The sequence below is a fragment of the Papio anubis genome, chromosome 6 (assembly GCF_008728515.1).
Source record: "Papio anubis isolate 15944 chromosome 6, Panubis1.0, whole genome shotgun sequence".
NCBI lineage: Eukaryota > Metazoa > Chordata > Mammalia > Primates > Cercopithecidae > Papio > Papio anubis.
In genome coordinates this window covers 44,657,070-44,679,074 of record NC_044981.1, presented here as the reverse complement: position 1 = coordinate 44,679,074, position 22,005 = coordinate 44,657,070, and the positions used below count along the sequence as shown (strand labels likewise).

Here is a 22,005-nt window from a genome sequence, read left to right as displayed (position 1 = left end):
GACTCTAGATTGAGATCTTAAAATATGTTGAAATATTTACCAAATGGAACTGGGGCTCCTTGGAGAAATGCCTGAAACACAGGCGACTCCTAACCATAGGAACAAACCTTAACACCTTGCTCATAATAAGAGTAATGTAAAGTAGAAAACTCATTGAGATCTCTACTGTGTGTTTAGGATATTTTGATTGCTAGTGTCAGAAACAGAATCTGAATTAGCTGGAGAGAAGGTCAGAAGGCATTGATTCGGGCAATGCTGGCTGAGTTCACTTGTAGAAACATGTGCGCCTATAGAAAGAGAAATGCAAATCAAAGCTTCACTGAGATAACCACATCTTACCCACCAGATGGGTAAATGTCTAATGCATTCTGAAACACACACTGTGGAGAAACAAACTTTCTCATAAATTGCTGGTGGGGAAGAAAAATAGTACAATTCCTGTGGAGGAAAATTTAGCAACAGCTAGTGAAGGTACATAGACATTTGCCTTTTAACCCAGTGTTTCCACTCTAAAATCTGTCCCAAAGATGCAGTAACAAAATATGAAAATTCAAAGTGCATGCGTTGCTGCATTATTTAATAGCAAAAGGCTGTAAACAACCCAAATGGGGACTAATTGCAGAAACTTTGGTAAATCCAAATAGTTGAATACTATACAGGTGTAAAAAGGAAAAGACCTATTTCTACATATTACTATGGTGTGATCTCCAGCATCACATTTTATGGTGATTAAGACCGAGACAGAAAAAAGTGTGCAAAGTATGCTATCATTTATGGGATAAAGGATGGGAAAATAATATACACATATACTTGTTAAGATTTTTTTTAAATGAGAGAAGCTAAACAATAAGGATGTATGAAAGGGAAAGAAAGAATATTGTGATCACAGGGATAGAAACTGGATTTCTTTGTAGATTTGTAGTTTTGATTTTTGAGCCATGGAAATATTTTATATAATTATAACACAAAATTAAAGAGAAAAGCAATCATTAGGCATCAAAAACAAATGAACTAACTTAGTATCTAGTTGGTGGAATAGGTGTGCTGTTCTAAATGACTGTAAGACATAATTTGTACGTGCTTTGTGGGATATACTCTAAAGACAAAAAGAATGAGAAAAAAATCTTAAACTCTTTCTGGTTGCATTAATATTGTGATTCCAAGGCTGTCGTGCCTATAGCGTGAGATAAGGCAACTAGCTGATTATGTTGCTGGTAAGAACCAAGATATCTGGTGTGAAAGAAAGGGACACAAGTGTAAGACTGATGTGTTTCAACAAAATCTCTGTAGTCCTGGATCTGAAATGGAATGATCAATCTGAACTTATGGCTTATGTTATCTTTAAAATGTTTACGTATTGTCTAGCTCTGTCCACTGAAAAGGCTTATAAACAATACCCAACCCAGTACAAAGAGCTCCTCTAAACTTCTAGATTGAGATCTTAAAATATGTTGAAATATTTACCAAATGGAACTGGGGCTCCTTGGAGAAATGCCTGACTCCTTATCTAAGGCAGGAAATGAACAAGATGAGCCTGGAACATCTTGTCATACCAGAAGGTAAGTGGCCTTTGAAGATTTTTCAAGGGACTCAGGAGCCAACCTGATTAGATTCCCACTAGCCAAAGATGGGCAATTTGAGCATTAATAAAATTAAACTACAATGGATTGTAGTTTTATATGTTTAATATGTTTAACCATCACATATGTTGAATCCATGAATTCCTAATACTTTAAAAGTAAAAATTAAAAAAAAAAATCCCTCAGTGATCTTTGCAGGGTAATAAGGAAGTAAATCATGAAAACAAAAACAAAAACAAAACAAAACAAAAAAACACTAGTTAAGCTGAGTGCAGTGTCTCAAGCCTGTAATCCCAGTGACTCTGGAGGCTGAGGCAGGAGGATCACTTGAGGCCAGGAGTTGGAGACCAGCCTGGGCAACATAGCAAGACCGCCCATATCTCATAGAAATTTTTTAATTAATAAAGGAAAAGAAGCAAGTATTTATTTTTGCCTTTGTTACAAAAACTGTGGCTCAAAGTAACTAAATAGTAGATAAGAAGTAGTTCCTCTTAATGGAAGTGTTCCGTGAATAAATGAAGGAGGAATATCATCATTGTGCAACTCCTAATAAATGAACGCACCTAGGCATTAAGCATGAAGGAACTAATACCACAAAAGAGAGACAGCCAGACTCTATGTACCCACTGATAGACATACACACAGCACCATCTGGGAAGGAGTCTCGCCAAACCTGAATCCCTTAAGCCTCTGGATCTAAACAACAGAACCTACAGGCAACAGAAAAATCTGTTAAATTATACTATGTGGAACTTCTAAATTTCACTATATGTAAATTCTAAAGGACAAATAACATGGCTTCATCACTACCAACAACAAACTGCAAGGAATTAAAAAAAGAGATGGAGGAGAACTCTAGATTAAAAGAGACATGAGAGACACGGTGGTATGGATCCCAATTTAAATAAGCAGACTCTTAAAGAGGAAAGAAGGAAGAGAAGAGACACCAGGATGTGATTAAGGAGAGGGGGAGAAAGGATGGGAAGTGAGAGGACATCATAGTACAGCTGGAGAAATTTGAACCCTGGCAGGACGTTTGGTGATCCTAAGGAATTATTCTTGCTTTTTGGATTGTGTGATGATACGTGTTGTGATTTCAAAAGAGGAATCCTTTGTCTTTTAGAGATATATATTGAAATATTTATAAATGAAATGATATGATGCCAGGCAGCTGCTTCAAAATAATCTGGAGTGAGTATGGAAGTGGGTGAAGACATGGAGCTGTGGTTTTGAGGCTTGAGCTTGCATCAGAATCACCTGGAGGGCTTATTAAAATACAGATACTGGTCTTCCCTCCAGAGTGTCTGATTCAGTCTTGGGTGGGGCCCAAGAATCTGCCTTTCTAATAAGCTCACAAGTGATGTTGATGCTGTCGGTCTGGGGACCACACTGTGAGAGTGACTAGCGGAGAGGAAGCAAGATTGGCCCCGTGTTAATTATTCTTGCACCTGGGTGGTGGATACATGAAGGCTCATTATTACATTCTCTCTTCTGCTGAATATATTTGAAATTCCCTATAATAAACATTTAAAAAACAGGTGATCCAGAAGGGTATACAGAAGGAGCAGAGCCTTTGACAACCCATAGCTGTAATGGGAACTTCTGTGCTCGTTAGCAAAACACGTTTGGCTGCTGCTACCACAGCTTCCTCTGGGACTGGAAGGTGTGCATCTCCTCCGGCCGAGGTGGAGGTGAGTGTATGAGCTCAGCTGTCTATCCTTTTAGAGAATTGCCTGGACTGAAGGGAGGGCAATGGCCTCTGTCCAAGGGGTCTGTGCATAGTGCATCCTTTCCTCAGTGTGATCAGTCATTGCAAGAGCAGTGATTTGGATGAATCCCAAGGTTTCCTGGCCACTTCAGCTGGAAAGAACACTCCTGAACAGAGCTGTGCCAGGACTCAGCTCTCAGAGATGAGAGGTTGTTGCCAAACTCACCATGCCCTTGTATCCCCCTGCAAAGACCTCCCTGCAACTCCTAGCTCTAGGAGGCGCCTCTATTGGTTTGAGCCTCTCTACTTGCCTTTTTAGATTCATTTGTGTATTTATCCATTCATCCTTCAGACATTTATTAGAGTACCTCCTACATCTCAGGCATCCTTCTAGCCCCTGGGAATACAGCAGGGAACAGAATAGGCAAAAATCTCTGCTTTTATGGAGATTAAATTCTAGTTGTGGGGACAAGCAGTAGACACATAAAGAAATAGATGAACAGAATAATTTCAGGTAGTGAAAAGTGCAGTGAAGAAAGCTAAAATAAAGATGCCAGGATAGTGATTGACTCTGTGTGTGTGTATACATGTGCACAGATTTTTTAAATTTTAGCTGATTGGGGAATACTTTTCCAAAGAGATGTGATCTGAGCGGAGATCTAGATGATAAGAAGGAGCAAGCCTTGAAAAGATCTGAATATTTTCAGAGAGAGGGAATAGCAAGTGCAAAGGGCCTGAGATGGGAATGAACTTGGACTTACTTTCTTTTCTTTCTTTCTTTCTTTCTTTCTTTCTTTCTTTCTTTCTTTCTTTCTTTCTTTCTTTCTTTCTTTCTTTCTTTCTTTCTCTTTCTTTCTTTCTTCTTTCTTTCTCCTTTCTTTCTTTCCTTCTTTCCTTCCTTCCTTCCTTCTTTCCTTCCTTCCTTCTTCCTTCCTTCCTTCTTCCTTTCTTTCTCTTTCTCTTCTTTCTTTCTTTCCTTCTTTCCTTTCTTCCTTCCTTCCTTCTTTCTTTCTTTCTTTCTTTTTCTTTCTTTCTTTCTTTCTCTTTCTTTCTTTCTCTCTCTTTCTTTCTTTGTTTCCTTCTTTCTCTCTCTCTCTCTCTCTTTCTTTCTTTCTTTCTTTCTTTCTTTCCACCAATAAGGCAAATGGGGCTGGAACAAGAAGGGTGAAGAAACATGAGAATGATATGAGATGAGGTGGGAGAATAATCTGAGTCTAGTGTTTACAAGGCCTTGTAGCCACTGGCCAAAGTACATCTATATTCCAGACACTTCCAAGGTTGCAAGTCAGCCCCTAGCTATAAAAAACACATTCTCGGCCAGGCACAGTGGTTCACGCCTGTAATCCCAGCATTTTGGGAGGCCAGGGAAGGCGGATTATGAGGTCAAGAGATCGAGACCATCCTAGCCAACATGGTGAAACCCCGTCTCTTCTAGAAATCCAAAAATCAGCTGAGCGTGGTGGCCTGTGCCGGTAGTCCCAGCTACTAGGGAGGCTGAGGCAGGAGAATCATTTGAACCCAGTAGGTGATGGTTGCAGTGAGCTGAGATCACGCCACTGCACTCCAGCCTGGTGACAGAATGAGACTCTATCTCAAAAAAAAAAAAAAAAAACTCTCTAGAGAAACAGGACACTATCATAACAGGGGAGCCCCCTGGGCTCTCTAGCCAATAGGAAAATGACCATATTGTATAGACAATTGACTACTAAAAACCCAGTAATTTGGGTGTTTAAAACCCACTGATTTTAGTTCAGAGTTACTGGAAAGTTCCTTTGCCCCAGAAATCATCTGCTCTTGATGCCTAGAACTCTGCCCTAAAAACACTGTTTACCCAACTTAAGACTCTATCTCCTATTAAAATATGGATTCCTCTGGGAGGGGTAATACTATGAGTTATCAGTCATTTAATGGTTATACAGATGAGTTGACAGCTGTCCTTGAAAAGATATTGTAAAAGAGGAAAGCATAAAGTTAGTGGGTGCTTGGATAGCAGGAAGGAATCTGCAGGGAGAATCAAATTAGAAAGGGAAAGCTGAGGATACATGAGAAAAAAAAAACTGCCTATTTTACAACTTCAAGTAGGGCTTTGCTTCCTGGATAATGTCCTCTGGCCAGGGCACATCACAGCAACGTGTATCTCTTATAGCTCTTTCCTAAACATAAAGTGTGAAATAATTCATAGAGCCCCTTATGTAAACAGAGCAATGATTAGAATGTGTTGCTTCTACTTTGCTGTTGTTTCTTGATGGGCTCTGGGCACACGTGGACTTTGCCTCTGTGGATGAACTGTCACTGATATGGCATAACGTTTTCATGAGTATGAAACAGTGATGTGCTGGAACAGCCCGTGTGAGCAGATTACACGCATGTCTTCCCAACTTTGTATTCAGTTTGACTTCACACTGACTGCTTGAAATCAGCCATGATGAGCATAGTTACGCCATAGAAATTGACGAATGCTAAAAATCGAAATGTTTCTTTTCAGAGAGCTGATTGTTAAGCATTTACCAGTATGCTGTGAAATGTAAAAAATAAATTTTAGGATATGCCATGGCATATGAAAAAATATTCATTTCTTTGTTTTGCCTCTTGAACAGATGCCAATTATATTCAAAATCATATTTGCCTTTGTATTACTTTACATTTTAGCTACATTTGTACAGGTAGGTACCCCATTTACCTTTTCAAAAGCTGCCTGGTACTTCATATTGGCCAGGTTTTGCATCATCTGGATCTGACTGCCTTGTATACTTCAGGCCCCAGCCAGATTTAACCCTGAGCGAATTTTGCATCCCAATGCCTTATTCTTTCCTTTGGACATTTCTAGTCTGTTTTTCCCTAGCTGAAGGGCTCCCCTCACTTCTTCTCTGTCTGCCAGTGTCTTTCCCATGTTTCAAGGTCAGAGCAGAAATTTCCTTCCCCTCTTTGATGCTCACCTGCCATCCTAACATGGGATCCAGCATTCAGCATTCATTGCTCTTTCTCCAGTGCTCACACTGAACACTTCCTATACCTCTTCAGCCATCACCATCCCTGCCTTGTGAAATGTTAGTCTGCATGTCTTATCTCCTCCCCTGGATTTTAAGCCCATTGATGATAGTGATATTTGCTTTTCCATCTTTTTATCCTTGAGAGTATCAGATGCAGAGCTTTGCATAGTCATTACTCGATATTAGTTGGATTATATGCATATATGATTTAATATTTCCCACACTGTCCTGGACAGCAGAATAAACGCCATATGAACAAATACACAAAGACACACACACACACACACAACACACACACACACACACAGTTTCATCAGTCTAAACATCTGTATTTGTGGCCTGATTACCTTTAGCATAGAAAATTCCTTGTTGAAGGGGAACATTGGACTCAAGTATAGACCAATGAGGACAAATGAGAAAGCTTCTACTCTCAGTCTGAAATGTCACCTTTCTCATCTGCATGTAAAATTGGGAGGCTTTTGTCCGGTCATATGTTAGAAAACTACCAATCTGTTATAAATCAGGGTGTTCCAGTGGCCACTGAACTCTTAAGGAGTTGAGTGTCCCAGCTACTAGGGATGCTGAGGCAGGAGAATCATTTGAACCCAGGAGGTGATGGTTGCAGTGAGCTGAGATCGCACCACTGCACTCCAGCCTGGTGACAGAATGAGACTCTATCTCAAAAAAAAAAAAAAAAAAAAAATCTGAACTCTGAACTCTTAAGGATACTTGACATTGTATCCAGCTGAACTCTTAAGGATAGATGCTGCTACCATGTTAATGAGATCTATTGGGACTTGTATAACTAATGATAAAATAAAAAACAATCAGAGATTTTTTCTTTGGTCACTCGTGTGAAAGGAGGCTATTCCTGTTTGATTGATTGATTGATTAAACAAGTATCATCTTCGTGTGCCAGGCAGTCTGTGAAACGCTCAAGATATAAAGGTAAATTATGTGTGGCCTTGCCCATCAGGGATTTATAATCAGGAAAAGAGCCTGCTAAAGCAAAGGGATGTGTTCAGAGTCTCAGGTGAAGTCAAGCCCCGCGGATCTGACAAGTTCTGAGCCACATCAGTGAGTTTGCCCATTAGACCCCGCCATCTGTCCCCGTGTGAAACATTTGCTGTAACTCCCTTCCATGAACTGCTTTTGGTTTGAATGACCTTGGAGACAGCCTGAAATCCTGAGCTTGGAAGGGTGCTTTTAGCGTTACTGGTCTGCACTTATGGTCTTCAAATAGAATTTCCACAAACCTCTAATTATCTCCTCTTACCATGCTCCCTAAATGACAGACGACCAGCTCTTTAGTCACTCCAAGAACGGATTTCTATTCAGCCCATGCCCGGGATGCATTAGGATGCCCAGAACATGTGTGGCTGCTCCGAGTGGCACAGAGCAATTAACAGAAGCCAGGCAATTTGCAAAATGCCTCAACTTCCTGCTCATCTCGAAGGCAGAGAATTGTCAAACCTTAACCTCAGGAGGCTCATCTGCAGAATTACACCTCCCCCACCTCAAAGAAGAAACTCTGGTGTCAGATTCCCCCCACCCTCCTGCTTTTTGCAAACATAAGCACTCGGCTGCAACAACAGCTATGACTCAGTTCCTAGCTAACGCTGCCTGAATTGATTTAGTCTGAGTTCAGATTTAGCACATAATCATGTTCAATTTGCTCCACTGCACTGCCTAGAGATAAAAGGCTTGGAGAAAAAAAAATAGCTTCAGCTTGTGTCAGTCTTTGTGGTGATGTCATTGCCATGAGCGAGCCGGGCCGTTCGTTACTCTGCTGTGCTGCCTCAGACGCGGAGGGCTGCGTGCAGTGGGAGCGGGCTCCAGGAGCCCGAGCCTCCAGCCGTCCCCAGAGGAAGGCAGCACCGGGGCCTGGCCACAGCAATATCCATCTGGAGGCTCTTCCCTTCACTCCCAACTCTGAGGTTGCCTAACTCTTTATTAAAAATTCAGAAGGGGGAATGCCAGCCCCTAGCATGGACTGTGATGTTTCCACTCTGGTTGCCTGTGTGGTGGATGTCGAGGTCTTTACCAATCAGGAGGTTAAGGTATGCACCTGCAATCTTATTTTTCATTGTTGCTGTTACTGACGCTGCTTGGCAGAGCTTTTTTAGCATGAGGAAATAAGACTTTGGTTAATAGTTTTCAGCTCACAGTCTGCGCTAGAAATGCATGTGGTAAGTGCATGGCTACATTAAGTAAAATAAGTTGGAAGAGGGACCAGCATATTATTTTTAAATGTGAAAAGGTCTGCCATTATATGTTTCTTCTTGTCTTTTTTATTAGGTGATCCCTGGTCAGTCCTTTCCGAGTAGACACATTTTCATATTCCCATATCGTATCTTTGTCAATAAGGAGAATTTTCCAGCCCTCAATGTCAAGAGGGATTTTGAATCAATGATTACATGAAGAAAGCACACATAATAAACCCAGCATCCAGGCCAGCCTGACAGTGGGGCAATAACCCTTTCTGGCATGTCACTTAAATATCCTGTGATGTGGTCTTCAAATTAAACAATAGCTTTTCTACAAATGGCAGTTTCAGTCCCCAGCTTTCTGGAAATCAAAGTTGGAGAGCAGCTGCCTAAATTTTCTTTGTCAGGCAAAGAAAGCAAATCATTTTCCTTGAACAGTTGTTCATAAAGAAAGTTTAGGCATAAATATTTTGCATCTTAAGGCTTAGTATACATGCTGGTCCTCACTGATTGCCGGCAGCAGTTGTTGACTTGTCATATGTAATTGTCCTCTGATGATATTCATTCTCTTTTATTTTCCATTTGGCTTTATATTATGAAAAGATTCCAGGCTTGTAAAGTGGAAATGTTTATTTTTTCTCTCATATTTAATAGAAGAACTAGCTGAAGCTTCTTATTTAAGCAGTTCACACACACAGAAGGTCAGTTGTTCATGGTGTGGTGGGAGGAATAAAAGGGGAATTGTATGGCATAATCATTTACCATCCTTGCTTTAGTCTTAACTTAAAGAAAAACCCTGAATTCTTTATTGTTGGGTGTGCAGGTGACACCCTGGTGCTTTACAGGTGAGGATTTATGTGTTCTTGGCATAACACATGGCTATGTCATTCAAGATTGCAGCTTTAACAATCTTTTGAAATAGATTTGATAATCTGGCTTCTTGTTCTTGCATATTTTAAACATGTAGCCCTGTATTTACCAATTTTTGTGCCAGTGCCATGGAAGTGTCCACCACCTGTCATATGAAGGTTCAGAAAATAAGGATATAAAGGTTTGGCACTGCCTGTGATTGCATTGAGAATGGAAACATGCATGCAGTGACCCACAGTCCTGCCAGCCATACTTCCATAGCATTTGAGAAGGGAGAGCAGTCATCAGACCCCTCCAGTTTAAAGCCAACTTCAAGTCCAGTGTGGGTAACCAGATAAAGAGACATCTTCCAGTAACCACTGGAACATAATTCCATCTATGGAGAATAAAACTTCACAGGACCCTTCCGTCCTCAACAGTTATCCGTTGTTTACACACTTGCCCTCAGAATGTCATAAGATATTCTCAACTTTTTTGGTTTCAGAAAAGATAGTGAGAAAATACTTATTGGAGATCTGCAACATGCCAGGCATTGTGCTTATATAGGAAAAAGTTTAAAATATGCTTGTATGGCATATGTGTCTATGATATAGATATAAAAATAACCAATTGCCTAAGGTTTCTTAAAGACAAAGAATATTTTGTAGAATTAAGAGGACACAGAGTTGTTACAGCTGTTTGTATGTGAGTAGGTGGAGTGGTTTTATGGAAAAAATGGTATTTAAAGATGAGTAGATTTTATACAGAAAGAGAGAAGGCACAGCATTTTGCAGTCTAGTGAGTCGATCCTTTTGACTGCAGTAGGTTCTCTATGAGAGATTAGAGGGAAATGGGAAAGGAGGTGAGTCAGGGCTAGATGGTGAACAGCTGATGCTGTTCTTCATAAATTTATGGGGTTTTTCGAGGAAGACTCTCAGCAAAAATAAGTGCTACATGTCCTTACTGCCAATAACTCTGAATCATGATGGGCTTTTTTTCTTTTTTAGAGTATCTAATCTTTATGTGCCTTAGTCTTCTCATATAATGTGAGAATAGTAGTGATTTTTACCTTATTAGCTTAGGGACAAGAGAATTATACATGTAGAATAATTAACACAGTGCCTGAGTCATATTTAGCACTCAATAAATGTTGGCTATCGCTATCATCGTCATTGTCATCTTTGTAGGCACTCTCTGAAAGTGATAGGTTACCTTTACCAGTTTATTGGAATGTCGTAAATCCAGCTGAGTTTACAATAACAGTCTAGCACACAGAAAATGTTTTCCCTCCCACCCCACTCCCAATATACACACTCTAGCCACCTAGAAAACATGGCTTTCCATTTCTGATATTTAATCATCTAATGTTAGGCAGTAACATTATTAAAAAGCAAAGATCTACTTTGTGCTTATTAAAAAGGGGGAAAATGAACAAATTAAGGTAGGCCAAATGTTATGTGTTAAGAAAACCTGTGCTCCTTGTTCAAAACTGACCATTAGTCTTATCACAAAGAAAGGTTCAAATGTAAAATTCTAGGCACCAAACAAAGCTTCCCCAAAGGCATCCATCGTCTTCGTTCATTACTAATAACTGGTGGAGCCAAGAGTTCCTTCTTCAATGTCTTTAAGGTTTATTGTCAAAGAAAAGGGAGGCACATGGAAAGGGTCTGTCTCACCTGCTTACATCAATCTTGCTTAATCTCGGGCTTGTTTGTTTGTTTAATAGGCATCCCTACTTTCTACGTGTAGCCCCCATGGACAAGCAGCCATACTAGGGGGATGCAACCAGCAGGCCTCCTTCATAAGTACAGGGGTTTATTTGAAATAGGTAGAAGCATCCACAAATCCAGTTTCCCATAGTATCATAGAAAGCCTCGTCCTCCATGGTGGCTCTCAGCTGATTGCATTAGGGGCCCCTCTGACTCCAGTTTCCTAAATTTCATCAAAGCTGCTCAAGCAATAGTACTAAAAAGAGGAGGAAATCAGACAAATGGAATTCCGCCATATTTGGCTGTCTCTGGAAATTCCGTTGGTGGTGCTGTGAACTTAGCTGTCTGTTCTGCAGCATGAGAGTTCTCAGAAAGATCTAGAAGTTGGGAGCCCTCAATAGAAAATGCTAGAGGGAACTGCAGAATTTCTGTGTGTGTGAATGTGCCGGGTTGATTTTCTCTGATATTCTCATATTTCTGAAAATAGTCTTCCCACTCCACAAAGAACCAAACTCTTGGGAAAATGAAAGAGATCGAAGAGATTGGTAATGAAATTTACATTTCACTTTAGTCCAGTGGTTCTTAAACCTGATTGCATGTTGGTATCCCCTGGAGAGCTTTTAAAAATATTAATGTGCCCAGGCCCTACACCCAGAACTTTTATCTGGCTGGTCTGAATGGAGCCCAGCCATAGGTAGTCATATAAAGCCAGTGTCTTGTCTCTTTTAGGCACAAGTAGGTACAGGTGAGGTCAGCCAAGAACTGTCTAGAGTAAGCTCTGCTTAAGCACTTGGATCCTTATCTCCCCAGCTAAGACTTGATGTATGCAGTTTTAAAAGCAATATCTCTGAGCTGCCAGAAATGTTGAGGCTCACCCAACACTTCAGTTCTCCACACCTGCAGTTCCTTCACCTGATTCTGAGCCAACAGCAAATGCTCTTCTTTACTGCTGGCCACTGTGGGAGGCCTTCTCAGAGCTGCAGAGCCTGCCTGGAACAGAGCACCCCTACTCTGCCAGGGGGCATCCAAACCTGGAGCTACCCCTTCTCTGCAATGGCGGCTTCCTGCACAGAAGAAAGGGTAGTTCCTCTTCTTTAGGTTGGAGAGCTTCTGATTCATGTACCAGGGATCCAGCCTTGTCTCCATGGGCATCCATGTAGGACACAAGGAATTCACAAAGCTCCCTTCTGCTCATTAGAGCAGGCAGGAAACATGACAAATCTTATAAGAAATACAGAAGCTTCAAAGACCCTTGGCGCTCAAGAGATTTGTTCATTCGTTCAAAAATATGTGTAGAGCACTTATTACCTACCAGGCAACGCTCTAGGCCTAGGAGTTCGATAAGATAGACGTCCCTGCCCTCATGGAGCATATATTCTAATATGGGATGCAGACAATGAACTAGTAAACAAGTAAATATACATTGTAATTTCAGCTAGTGATGAGGGATATGAAGAAAAATGAAGCAAAGTAAGGGATAGAGCATTGATGGGGGAGGAATGTGCACTTTTGAAAAGATTGTCATTGGAAGCATCTCTGGAGAAGTGACAGTTTATTAAATGTCATTGTTTCAATGTAATTCATAGAGCTAAAGAAAGTTAGAGAGCCATGTACAGAGCTGAGAGAAAATCATTCCATGTAGAGTGAATAGTAGGTAGAAAGAGAGGCCATCTTAGCCATCTTATCTGATGTGCTCCTACCTAGTCCCCCTACCAGCACCATTTAACCTGTTTGAATCATTCATTCATTTAGGTACCCATTGAGATGGTCACTGTCTCAAGATATAATTTATTTTTTTAAGGAGATTCCTTTTCAGAAAATTGTACTTAACCTAATTCCTTCATCCTACGTTTTAGGCCCAATAGCTCTCTTAGGGTGGGGGTAAATACAAGGAGAAGTTTGTTTTCAGCACAGTAATTCTTCATATGCTTGGAATATTAGGGTTGCTACCGGACAGCTCTTTTCTCTTCTGAAAGGTCAAGGCCTTTTTAAGGTCACTCATAAATCCTACTTTCTGTCCTCTGCTTTTGAGAATTTCTCAACATCCTCCCAATCCATGTGACCTGAGACAATCTCTTAACCTTTCTGGACACAAAATAATCATGCTGAGAAAAATCCCCTACTGCTTTGTGAATTTTATTTTTCTTTTTACACAATAGTATATGTGACTGAGTCAGAGTCTATTTGTTTCATGCTGTTGTGTGAGTTATGAAAAAGACCACATCATGGCCACTGAGTACAATGAAATCTCTCTGTCATACAAACCACTGGACATTTCAAATTACTTGTTTTGTATGGTGAGAGCGGTAGGAGGAGAAGGATGAGGCTGAGTTCGTATGATGCACTTTGTACTCTGCTTTGAGGTCAAACAAGTGACACAAGTGAGTATGTGTCACTTGTTCAGGAATTGTTTTGGAAGAGAAACTTAGGTGGGTGTTGGTCAAGAAAGCTGGTTGAGCTTCCTGCCCATTTCTTAAGTTTTTTTGTGAGCACTAGGGTAAGGATCTGGGCACAACCAACCATGACCTATGGCTCTGCAGAGCTCTAAAGCTCTTTAAGAATTTTCAAAAATCATTGTGTTCACTCAGTAACTTAGAAGTGTTTGAGTTGTATATGATTTAATCCTCAGAAATGGTAAACCCTCTAGAGGTATTCATGGTAATGAATGTTCAGTAACCAAAACGTGAAGTCTACCAAAATGCTCATTCCCTATTCAATGACTGTAACATTAAAAATAATATTTTGTCATACATCTCTAGACCACCTTTGGTTTATGAAAAACAAAAGGCAGTGTGTGTGTGAGGTGGCAAGAGAGATGGCATGTGTATAACAGATTCTAACCCTCCAGCAAAACAAATGTTGCTATTTCTCTGGTAATAACATGGGCTAGAATTGAGGCCATTTTGGAAATAAATGAATTAATGCAAAACTGAAAGTTAAAATTAATCATCCCTAAAGCAATTATTTAAGAACTTAACATTCTTAAATGTACAATACTAAACATTTTCTTGCCTCTGAAGAAAGTAGCAAACGTCTTTCAGAGAGAGGGAAGAAATGATTTTATGAAAGTGATACTCCCTGAGAAGGTTCAGAGGCAGATTTCTCAGCCAGCTATCACAGTGGTAAAGACAAGGTAGACCGTGTTCAACTAATAACATTGTTAAGTGGGGAAATCAACTAAAATCTTGTTTATCTGTTTAAAGAAACTTTTAACTGTTGGGAAGTAACAGACATTGGCAGTTGCTACTTCTAACCTAAATGTCAGATAGATTAAAACAAAACAGCAATTTTAATGAAAAATTGTTTTCCTAAAGAAACAGATTTTAATGTAAAATTCAGAGTACCATTTGCATTCTTAGTGATTCTGTTTGAGTCCAACTATCAGTAATTTATATAGGTTTGTTTTAATATTTTCTGATAAAGCTTAGAATTGACATGTAAGAAATAAAATGATACCTGAAAGCTTTATTATCACTTTATGTGTTTAGGAGGTAAGCTTAATGGGCTTAATAGGCGTTGCAACTTTGCAGTGAATAGCCCAGATTTCCAAGGTGATCATAAACTTTCCAACTCATACCTGGACTAGAATTCCTTTATGTAAAGGGACAAATTTATTTATGTAAAGGGTCTCTATTCTTTCCCAATGCTAAAACTAAACTGATTCTAAAACAGGATTTTAAAAACACATGGAGAGGTAATTTCAACTAGAAGTTTTGAGCAGGTACAAAGTTATACCCTTTCCATTCTAGCTAGAATAGAGAGTTAATCTTCAAAGTATTTGAGAATAAAATGTCTACCAAGTTAGACCTTCCCTAGAAAAGATTTGATATGTATACTTTCATAGTCACCTTTTGGGTAAGTATACCTGGGTAAAACATACGTGTGTATATATATGTGTATATACAGATATTATACACATGTGCAAATGTATGTATAATATGCATATTTACTATATGTTTCTTTTTTTTTTTAACCTTCCATTAACATAGAAGGTTTCTTTCTGGATCCTCTACCTATTCTACAATGGCACATCTAACTAGCTAATGGAAATTGCATGCTCTTAACTACATCAAGGGATTAAGAGCCCAAAGAAGATTCTTGGCAAGCAAGTTGAATAGAAACCTAAACAATTGCTAAAGGAAACTCCCCTGGGTGTGAAGGGGACTAAGAAATTCATTATCTTCTCTTTTTATTGTTATATACCACAGCAGTGTTCACATCCTTACAGTCTAGTACTACAACAGTTATTCTTTCCGGAATCTAATATATCAGCTCTGAACTACACATTTTTTTTTTTTTAATGTTTCAGAAAGGTCTTGACCCTGTAGCTTCCAGAAAGATGACTTTAACATGCCTATGCTTCTGTTCGATTGGACTATTTACTAACTTTCATTTCCTAAAACAACATCTTCAATAATGTTTTATTTGCTCCAACAATAGGGTAGTTTGCTATTTAATTGTAAGATTTTCTTTCCCTATCTCTGGTAGTTCTATAGAAATATGTGAGCAGTGTTCGTGCTGTGCCCCAAACATTTAACCTCAGGGGGCTGTTTACTAAGCTGAGCATTAAACCATCCCACATGGTGACAAATGTAAGCTCCAGAGATATTCATCTCCGTGGATCAATATTATATGTTATCAAGATGGGCAATTTTAAAACATCCAACTACTGTTTCCAATCATTAAATTCTTCTAACTACAAGGCACATAACAGGTACTTCATATAATCCCCATAATAGCCCAAGGCATCTATGTAGTTACCCCATTATAAACAGATTCCTGATATTCAGAGAAGTTAAATTTTTACACAAGATTACACAGCTATTAATTGGCAGAAGTGGGACTTGAACTGCTCTTTCCACTACCGAAATCTCTCTAAGGATGAATTAATAAGGCATTAATCAATTATTGGGGTGTAAAGCCAGGAAGATAAGACAATGAACTCATATGTAATATTTCATCTGATGCTTAAAACACTGTTTTTGTCTTATTTCTTATCAGAAGTGGTGGTATACTATTTGTACATAAATCAGTAGTTGAGATCATCTTAGCTTTTCTCAATAAATCTAATGTGGCAATTGTAGGCATAGCATCTATTTTGGATTTTGTTTTAGAATCTGTTTCAAAATCTAATTATGCCATCTAGTTTGGGAAAAAGAAAAGTTTGCTGGAAAATGCAAGGGTTTCCCAAGAGCTTCATACAACTGGTTTGACAGCTCCTCCACCTCCTTCCTTGTGTCACCAAGCATTTTCCATTGACTCTGTGAGGGATAATCTGTGAAGAATTGTAGGGCAGAGGCAGTGAAAGCAATATTAATAATATTTTACGTCTGAACAGAGCTTTCCAAATTATACAAAACTCAGCTTTTTCACAGGAAACCTCCAAGGTAAACAAAGCCACACAACTCATAATGGGAAGATTTGGACTCGGATTCTTTCGCAACACCGCACAAGATCTCTTGGTGTATTATTATAGCCTGCATTATCAGTGCATCGAGTAGAATTGATTTCATCTTCTATGACTTTACTGTGCCTTTGGGTATCGACTAAGAAAATCTCAGGCTACCTTTCCTAAAACAGGACACATAACCAATGAGCAAACTTAATAATAGCAACAACTTATTGAGCACTGACTATTTGTCAGACACTATAAAAAGTACTTTTATTCATTCATTCAGCAAATATATATTGAATGCCTTCTATGGTCATGGCCTCAGATTAGGCTCTGCAGGTATAGAGATGTATAATCCCATTGGATACAAAAGCCTATGTAGGGCTGGCCTTTATTCTCCTCAGTTCCTTTTTCCCCAAAAAGGATGATGCTATTATGACCTCTAAAGAGGCCTCCTTTGCTGATGTAGGGCATGTGAGAAGGAAGGAATTCTAGTCTCCAGAGTGGGACATCCCGGATAGAACTCTCTACTTGACCTCTAGGCCACTTGATGGTATAACCTTGAGCAAAGAACCTTACTGCTCTGTGCCCCAGTTTTCTCAACTACAAAATGATGAAAATAATAGTGCTTACCTCATAGGTTAATGGTGACAGCTAAATGCATTAGAGTATGTAAAACACTTGACATAGTGACTGGCAGACAGAACACACACGAGTAATGTCGTTCGTTATCATCATCATCATCCTCAGTAGTAGTAGACTTTGTACATGGAGTTCTAAGTTTTCTTGCCAGGGAACTCTACCTTACTTGCCTCTCATTATTTCAAACTCTTCCCGTGCAGTTTTCAACTCATCTTTGTACAGGGGCAGCAGTGCCCTCACCTCAGGGACACTCAGAGGTGACAGAACCCTACAGCGGAAGGGACTGACTCAGCTTGGGAGTGAGGAATTACAGGCCCTGCCAGGGAGCAGAGATGCTGCAGCTCTTCTCAGGCTGTGTCTCTTCCAAACCTCTTTTCTTGTCTCTTCCAAACCTCTCTAGGTAAGGGTTCCCTAGACAGGAGACAGCAGGAAATGAGGGGCCTGGATAAACAGGAAGTATCCTCACTGCAGCCACAAGGGAATGTTGTGGAATTAAGCCTCCAGGAAGTTGCTGTTTGTTGTTGACTCAGTTAATGGAAAGGGAAGCAGCCTGAATGGAAAAGCAAGTGTAGAACCCCTCCCTGACCCCACCAGAATTTAGAGATTCAGTGGCTCCCATCATACTCAGAAGAAAGCCTAAGTCCTTGCTGTGGCCCTCAAGGCCCATCAGACCTTGCCCCAGCTGTCCTGCTGACCTCATCTCCTCTGCACCTCTCTCCCTTTCCCTCTGCTCTAACCCTCACTTCCTGCCTGTACCAAACATCCCTTGGAACTTGCCTTTGCTGTGCCCTCTACCTGGAATCTTCTTTCTCCTGTACATACATAATAACATCTCAATGTTATTGCTAAAATATTTTCATAGGGGCTAAAACTCCCAAAGTTGACCATATACCACACTAGGAGAAAGAAAATCTGGTACTATGTCATTGTACTTAACTGTTGTCATCATGGCACCAGCCTTGCCTTAGCGTGGTCATCTACATTTAGTAGGTGCCCAATAAAGGTTGGATGAGGGCAGCAGGATGGAAGAAGGAGGTAGATAAGCCCCTCTACCTATAGGGGCACACTCCAGAAGTTACACATATCACTTTCTCTCAGATTCAACTGGACAGAAAATGAGCATATGGACTCATCTGGATGCAAGAGAGGCTGAGAATATCACCTTTTTCCTGTGTGGTCCTATTCCCAGCTAAAAGTCAGGATTCTATTATAAACAGAAGAGGAAGGTGGATATTGGGAGACACATAACAATCTCTAGTGTAGGCGACAAATGAAGTCTTTAAATAAATGACTTCAGAATTCAAGTCCTAGGATTCACATATGTTAAATAGCAGTCCAGAGGGAGTTTGTAGGTCCTAAAAACATAGTCTTAGGAGAAGTTTGTCAAGATTTCATGAAACAAGGAAGCTTTGATCTGAGATTTAAAAGGCATGGCAGGTACAAGGCATTATTCAATCTGATTCCTTCTTTCTAGGTCAGTTGCAGAGATTACGGCCTGGTAGGCTGCTTCTCCAGTCCCACTTCCGCCTTGGCACTTGCAGTTCTTCCATGCTGACTGGGCATCCCATGCACTTACCCTGTTGTATGTGTTGCTGCCATTCACTTAGGTAATTCTGTTCATTTGCAGGTTGATCTCTATTAACAGATGACAGGACCATTTCTAATCAAACCCAGAGTATCATTCACATCTTTTGCAACCATTGGTTGGGGTGCGAGTTGCATAGAATAAACCAGTAAGTTTCTGCTTATGTAGATGTGTCCATCCTCAGCCTTCCCCAACCCTTTGAGGTGCAACAGAGCCCATGATACAGCCATGGGCTGTAGAGAGACAGAAGGAGGGCTGAATCAGGAGGCAGAGCATTGGGTTTAGTCTTTAGACCTCTCACTTTGGGCAGCATTGAAAGGGAAAACGATTTAGAGCCAGACCAGCCTGGACTGGAACTCTGGCCCTAATGGTTACTGATTTTGCAGCCTTGGGAAGTTTTCTCCTCTGTAAAGTATGTACAATAATGCTACTCTTCAGGGTGTTGTAACTGAAATAAGAATGTACCTAAAGCATGTAGGCACTCAATAGATGGCTGTTATTATTATTATTGCCTCTTCTCTAAACTTTGATATTAAAAATACTTTCAGTTCTACTGAGTCAATTAATGATATTTAGCTCTGTTAAAGACACGGCAGTTCTGCTATATTGAGAATCACCTATTAGCTCCATCACAAAATACATGGCATTTTTCTGAAATTCACTTAATTTCTAAGTAATCTTCCTACATAGAGCATCATCCATTTTTGTGAAGGAATAAAAGAAAAATTCATCAAGTCTTTCTAATCTTCAAATAAAAATAACTCTTAGACAAATTATTCCATAAGGTCACTAATTTTGATGATATCAATTGCTTCATTTGGGACAACACTGGGCCAAAAATAAAAAATTGTTAAAAGCAGCTATTTATTTGCCAGTACTACGGAAAAATAAGCCAGCAGCAATCTGTATTAATTCAACTAAGAGATTTCTTTGGAGGAAATGTGAATCGATCTTCATTCTTTTTTTAAACAGATATTAGAAAGCAAAGTTTCTTCACAAGAGTGTTGAGCCAGGACACTGCATGCTTCTCATTCATTCCCCCTTCTCATTTGTGTTATAGAATAGAAGATCTGAACACAAAAATGTTATGACTTCCTGATGGTGTTCCAGCTTCAGATTCTTTCTTGGGCATAGAAGTAAAATAAACTCAAGAGTACCTTGAACTCTTTAATTCTGAATGAGCACAACATAATTCCATCTGAATACTTCAACTTCCCTTGAACCTTCTGTTTTTCTGCTTGGTCCTCCTACACAATTATTCCGGGCAGTTATTGTCATTACTCAGGCTTAGAATCTGAAACCATCTTTACTAACTTCATATTGAAGCAAAACCAAATCTCTTCAGGTCTTTTCTACTTAGTGAAAATTCAAAAACAGTGTTTAAGAACCTAGTATGAATTGGAGCACTTTGTAACACCCAAAGGCTAGGAAACACCTTACCTTGCAATCTTAGTCTATTGGGGATGAGTAGTATAAGCACCACGACAAAGGTGCAAATTTAGTAACTTGGGCTTCATCATTTGCTTTTAAGTTGGGCAAATGAGGAGGACCAGTTCTATCTAAAAATTAACTTTTTTAGGCTGGAAGTCGCAAAATTGGCCACCTGCAAGCCAAATCCATAGGTGGATTTTATTTGGCCTATACAGTTTTGTTTAAAATTGAATTTCTTACTCATCTTTAAACATTAGCAAGTTTTGACATTAAAAACTATCTTCCAGATTCTCCTAAAAAATTGGTAGAGCTGGTATCACTGGGTGTCCCTTCCCACAGACCACCATTGGTTCAACATGAGCTAGGTCTGTCCTTTTCAATAGAGCAAGTGCTCTCCATTTCCCCACCATTCCCTATTGCCTGATACTTGAGCCACTCCAGGTATACACAGGGAGTAGTAGGAAATAATGCTGTAGAATGAGGATAGGTCATTCTATGGATGACCTTGAGCACCAACCTAAGCATTGTCAATTAATTATATGAACCACGGGAGAATCATCCGAGTTTTAAGAGCCATAATTTAGGAAGATTATGGTGCCTCTGGAGTCCAGCCTAGCTAGAAGAAAGGAGAAAATGGGGGTAAGGGAAATCAGTAAGGAGGTTATTACAACTTATTAAACAACCATGTCTCCATTTTTTATCCCTCTCTCAATACTATGTGAAAATTCCTTAGAGTGAACTGGAAAGAATTCTGGACTAAAAATTAGACAACTAGGCTCAAGTTACAGGATGGCCCTTATTAGCAAAATGCATGGGCAAGACTTAAACTTTCCAGGCCTCTCTTTGCTTCTCTATGAAATGGCAATGAGGGTAATATTGACCTCCCAGGATTATGGTGATGATAAAGTGAGACAACATTTTAGATAATCTTTGTGGACTATATCATCATTACCTCCTGGCTTCATTTCTGCAAACTTCTCCTGAACAGCAGGCTTACTCCATCTCTTTTCTATTGATTAGTTTTGACTTTACTCAAACGATTTCCAAGCCTGGAGCTGCCCAGGTCTTTCTGTTATATTGACCTTCTTAATTAAGGCTTTAAGTCAAGATTGAAAGGTTGAAAAGGACTTTAGAGACAACTAAGCGTTCCCTATTTGATGTGACCGTCTCCTCTCCAGTATTTAAGCCTTTCCTTGAACTCCCCAAGTGATGGAGCCCTCACTCCTTATTGAAACCATTTTCGTGATTAATCTTTTTTTTTTTTTTTTTTTTCTGAAACCCTGTAACTTCAAACCACTTTCCTATTACTACTGTGCTCCATAAGCCAACAGAGCATGTCTGCTCTTTGCCAGAAAAGTACTTTTGTTCTTTGAAGAAAACTGTCTGGCCTGACCTCATTTCCAGGTCTTCTTCTCCTGACTAAATATGGGCCTTCTCCAGATGATTCTTTATATGACATAGTTGTGAGTGCCCTCCTCACATCCCACAGGTCTCCCCAACATGCACTATATTTTGTATGATCATCCAACTCTTCTTCCCCTTTCTCACCTCCTTCATTAGTCTTGTGCTTAGACATTTTAGTCTTATTCCACCCTAGACTGTGCTCAAAAAGCACCTCTGGCCCTGCCCAACCACATTTGCCTCTCCTCTCCCTTAATCCAAATGTTTCCTCACACGTTGTGTTGCAAAACCAATTTGTCTAAGAGAAGAGTTCATGCTCCTTAGGGTCATTGGTGAAAGACCTCAATAATTACATGTCAAAAGTCCATATTTGGCTATAATAATAATGTCTAACATATATTGAGTGTTTACTGCTTGCCAGCCTCTGCACTTAAGTGGCTTTCTATATCATCCCTTGGAATCTTCACATTCCCATATATAGTAAGAACCATTAGGATCATCTTTGTTTCAC

The 22,005-nt window shown here is 39.8% G+C and overlaps 1 protein-coding gene across 5 annotated transcripts in view; it reads left to right on the top strand.

Moving 5' to 3' along the window:
* RCAN2 (regulator of calcineurin 2) overlaps positions 1 to 22,005 on the top strand; it is a 258,854-nt gene that overhangs the window by 156,141 nt on the left and 80,708 nt on the right. Inside the window, exon 1 of one of the 5 annotated variants that reach the window (XM_017957917.3) lies at positions 7,015 to 8,338. The exons of the other annotated variants lie outside the window; for them this stretch is intronic. Coding sequence (XP_017813406.1) covers positions 8,252 to 8,338 — 87 coding nt within the window. The 5' untranslated portion in view covers positions 7,015 to 8,251. Of the gene's footprint in view, positions 1 to 7,014; positions 8,339 to 22,005 lie in introns of those variants that run through there. 5 annotated transcript variants of the gene reach the window in all.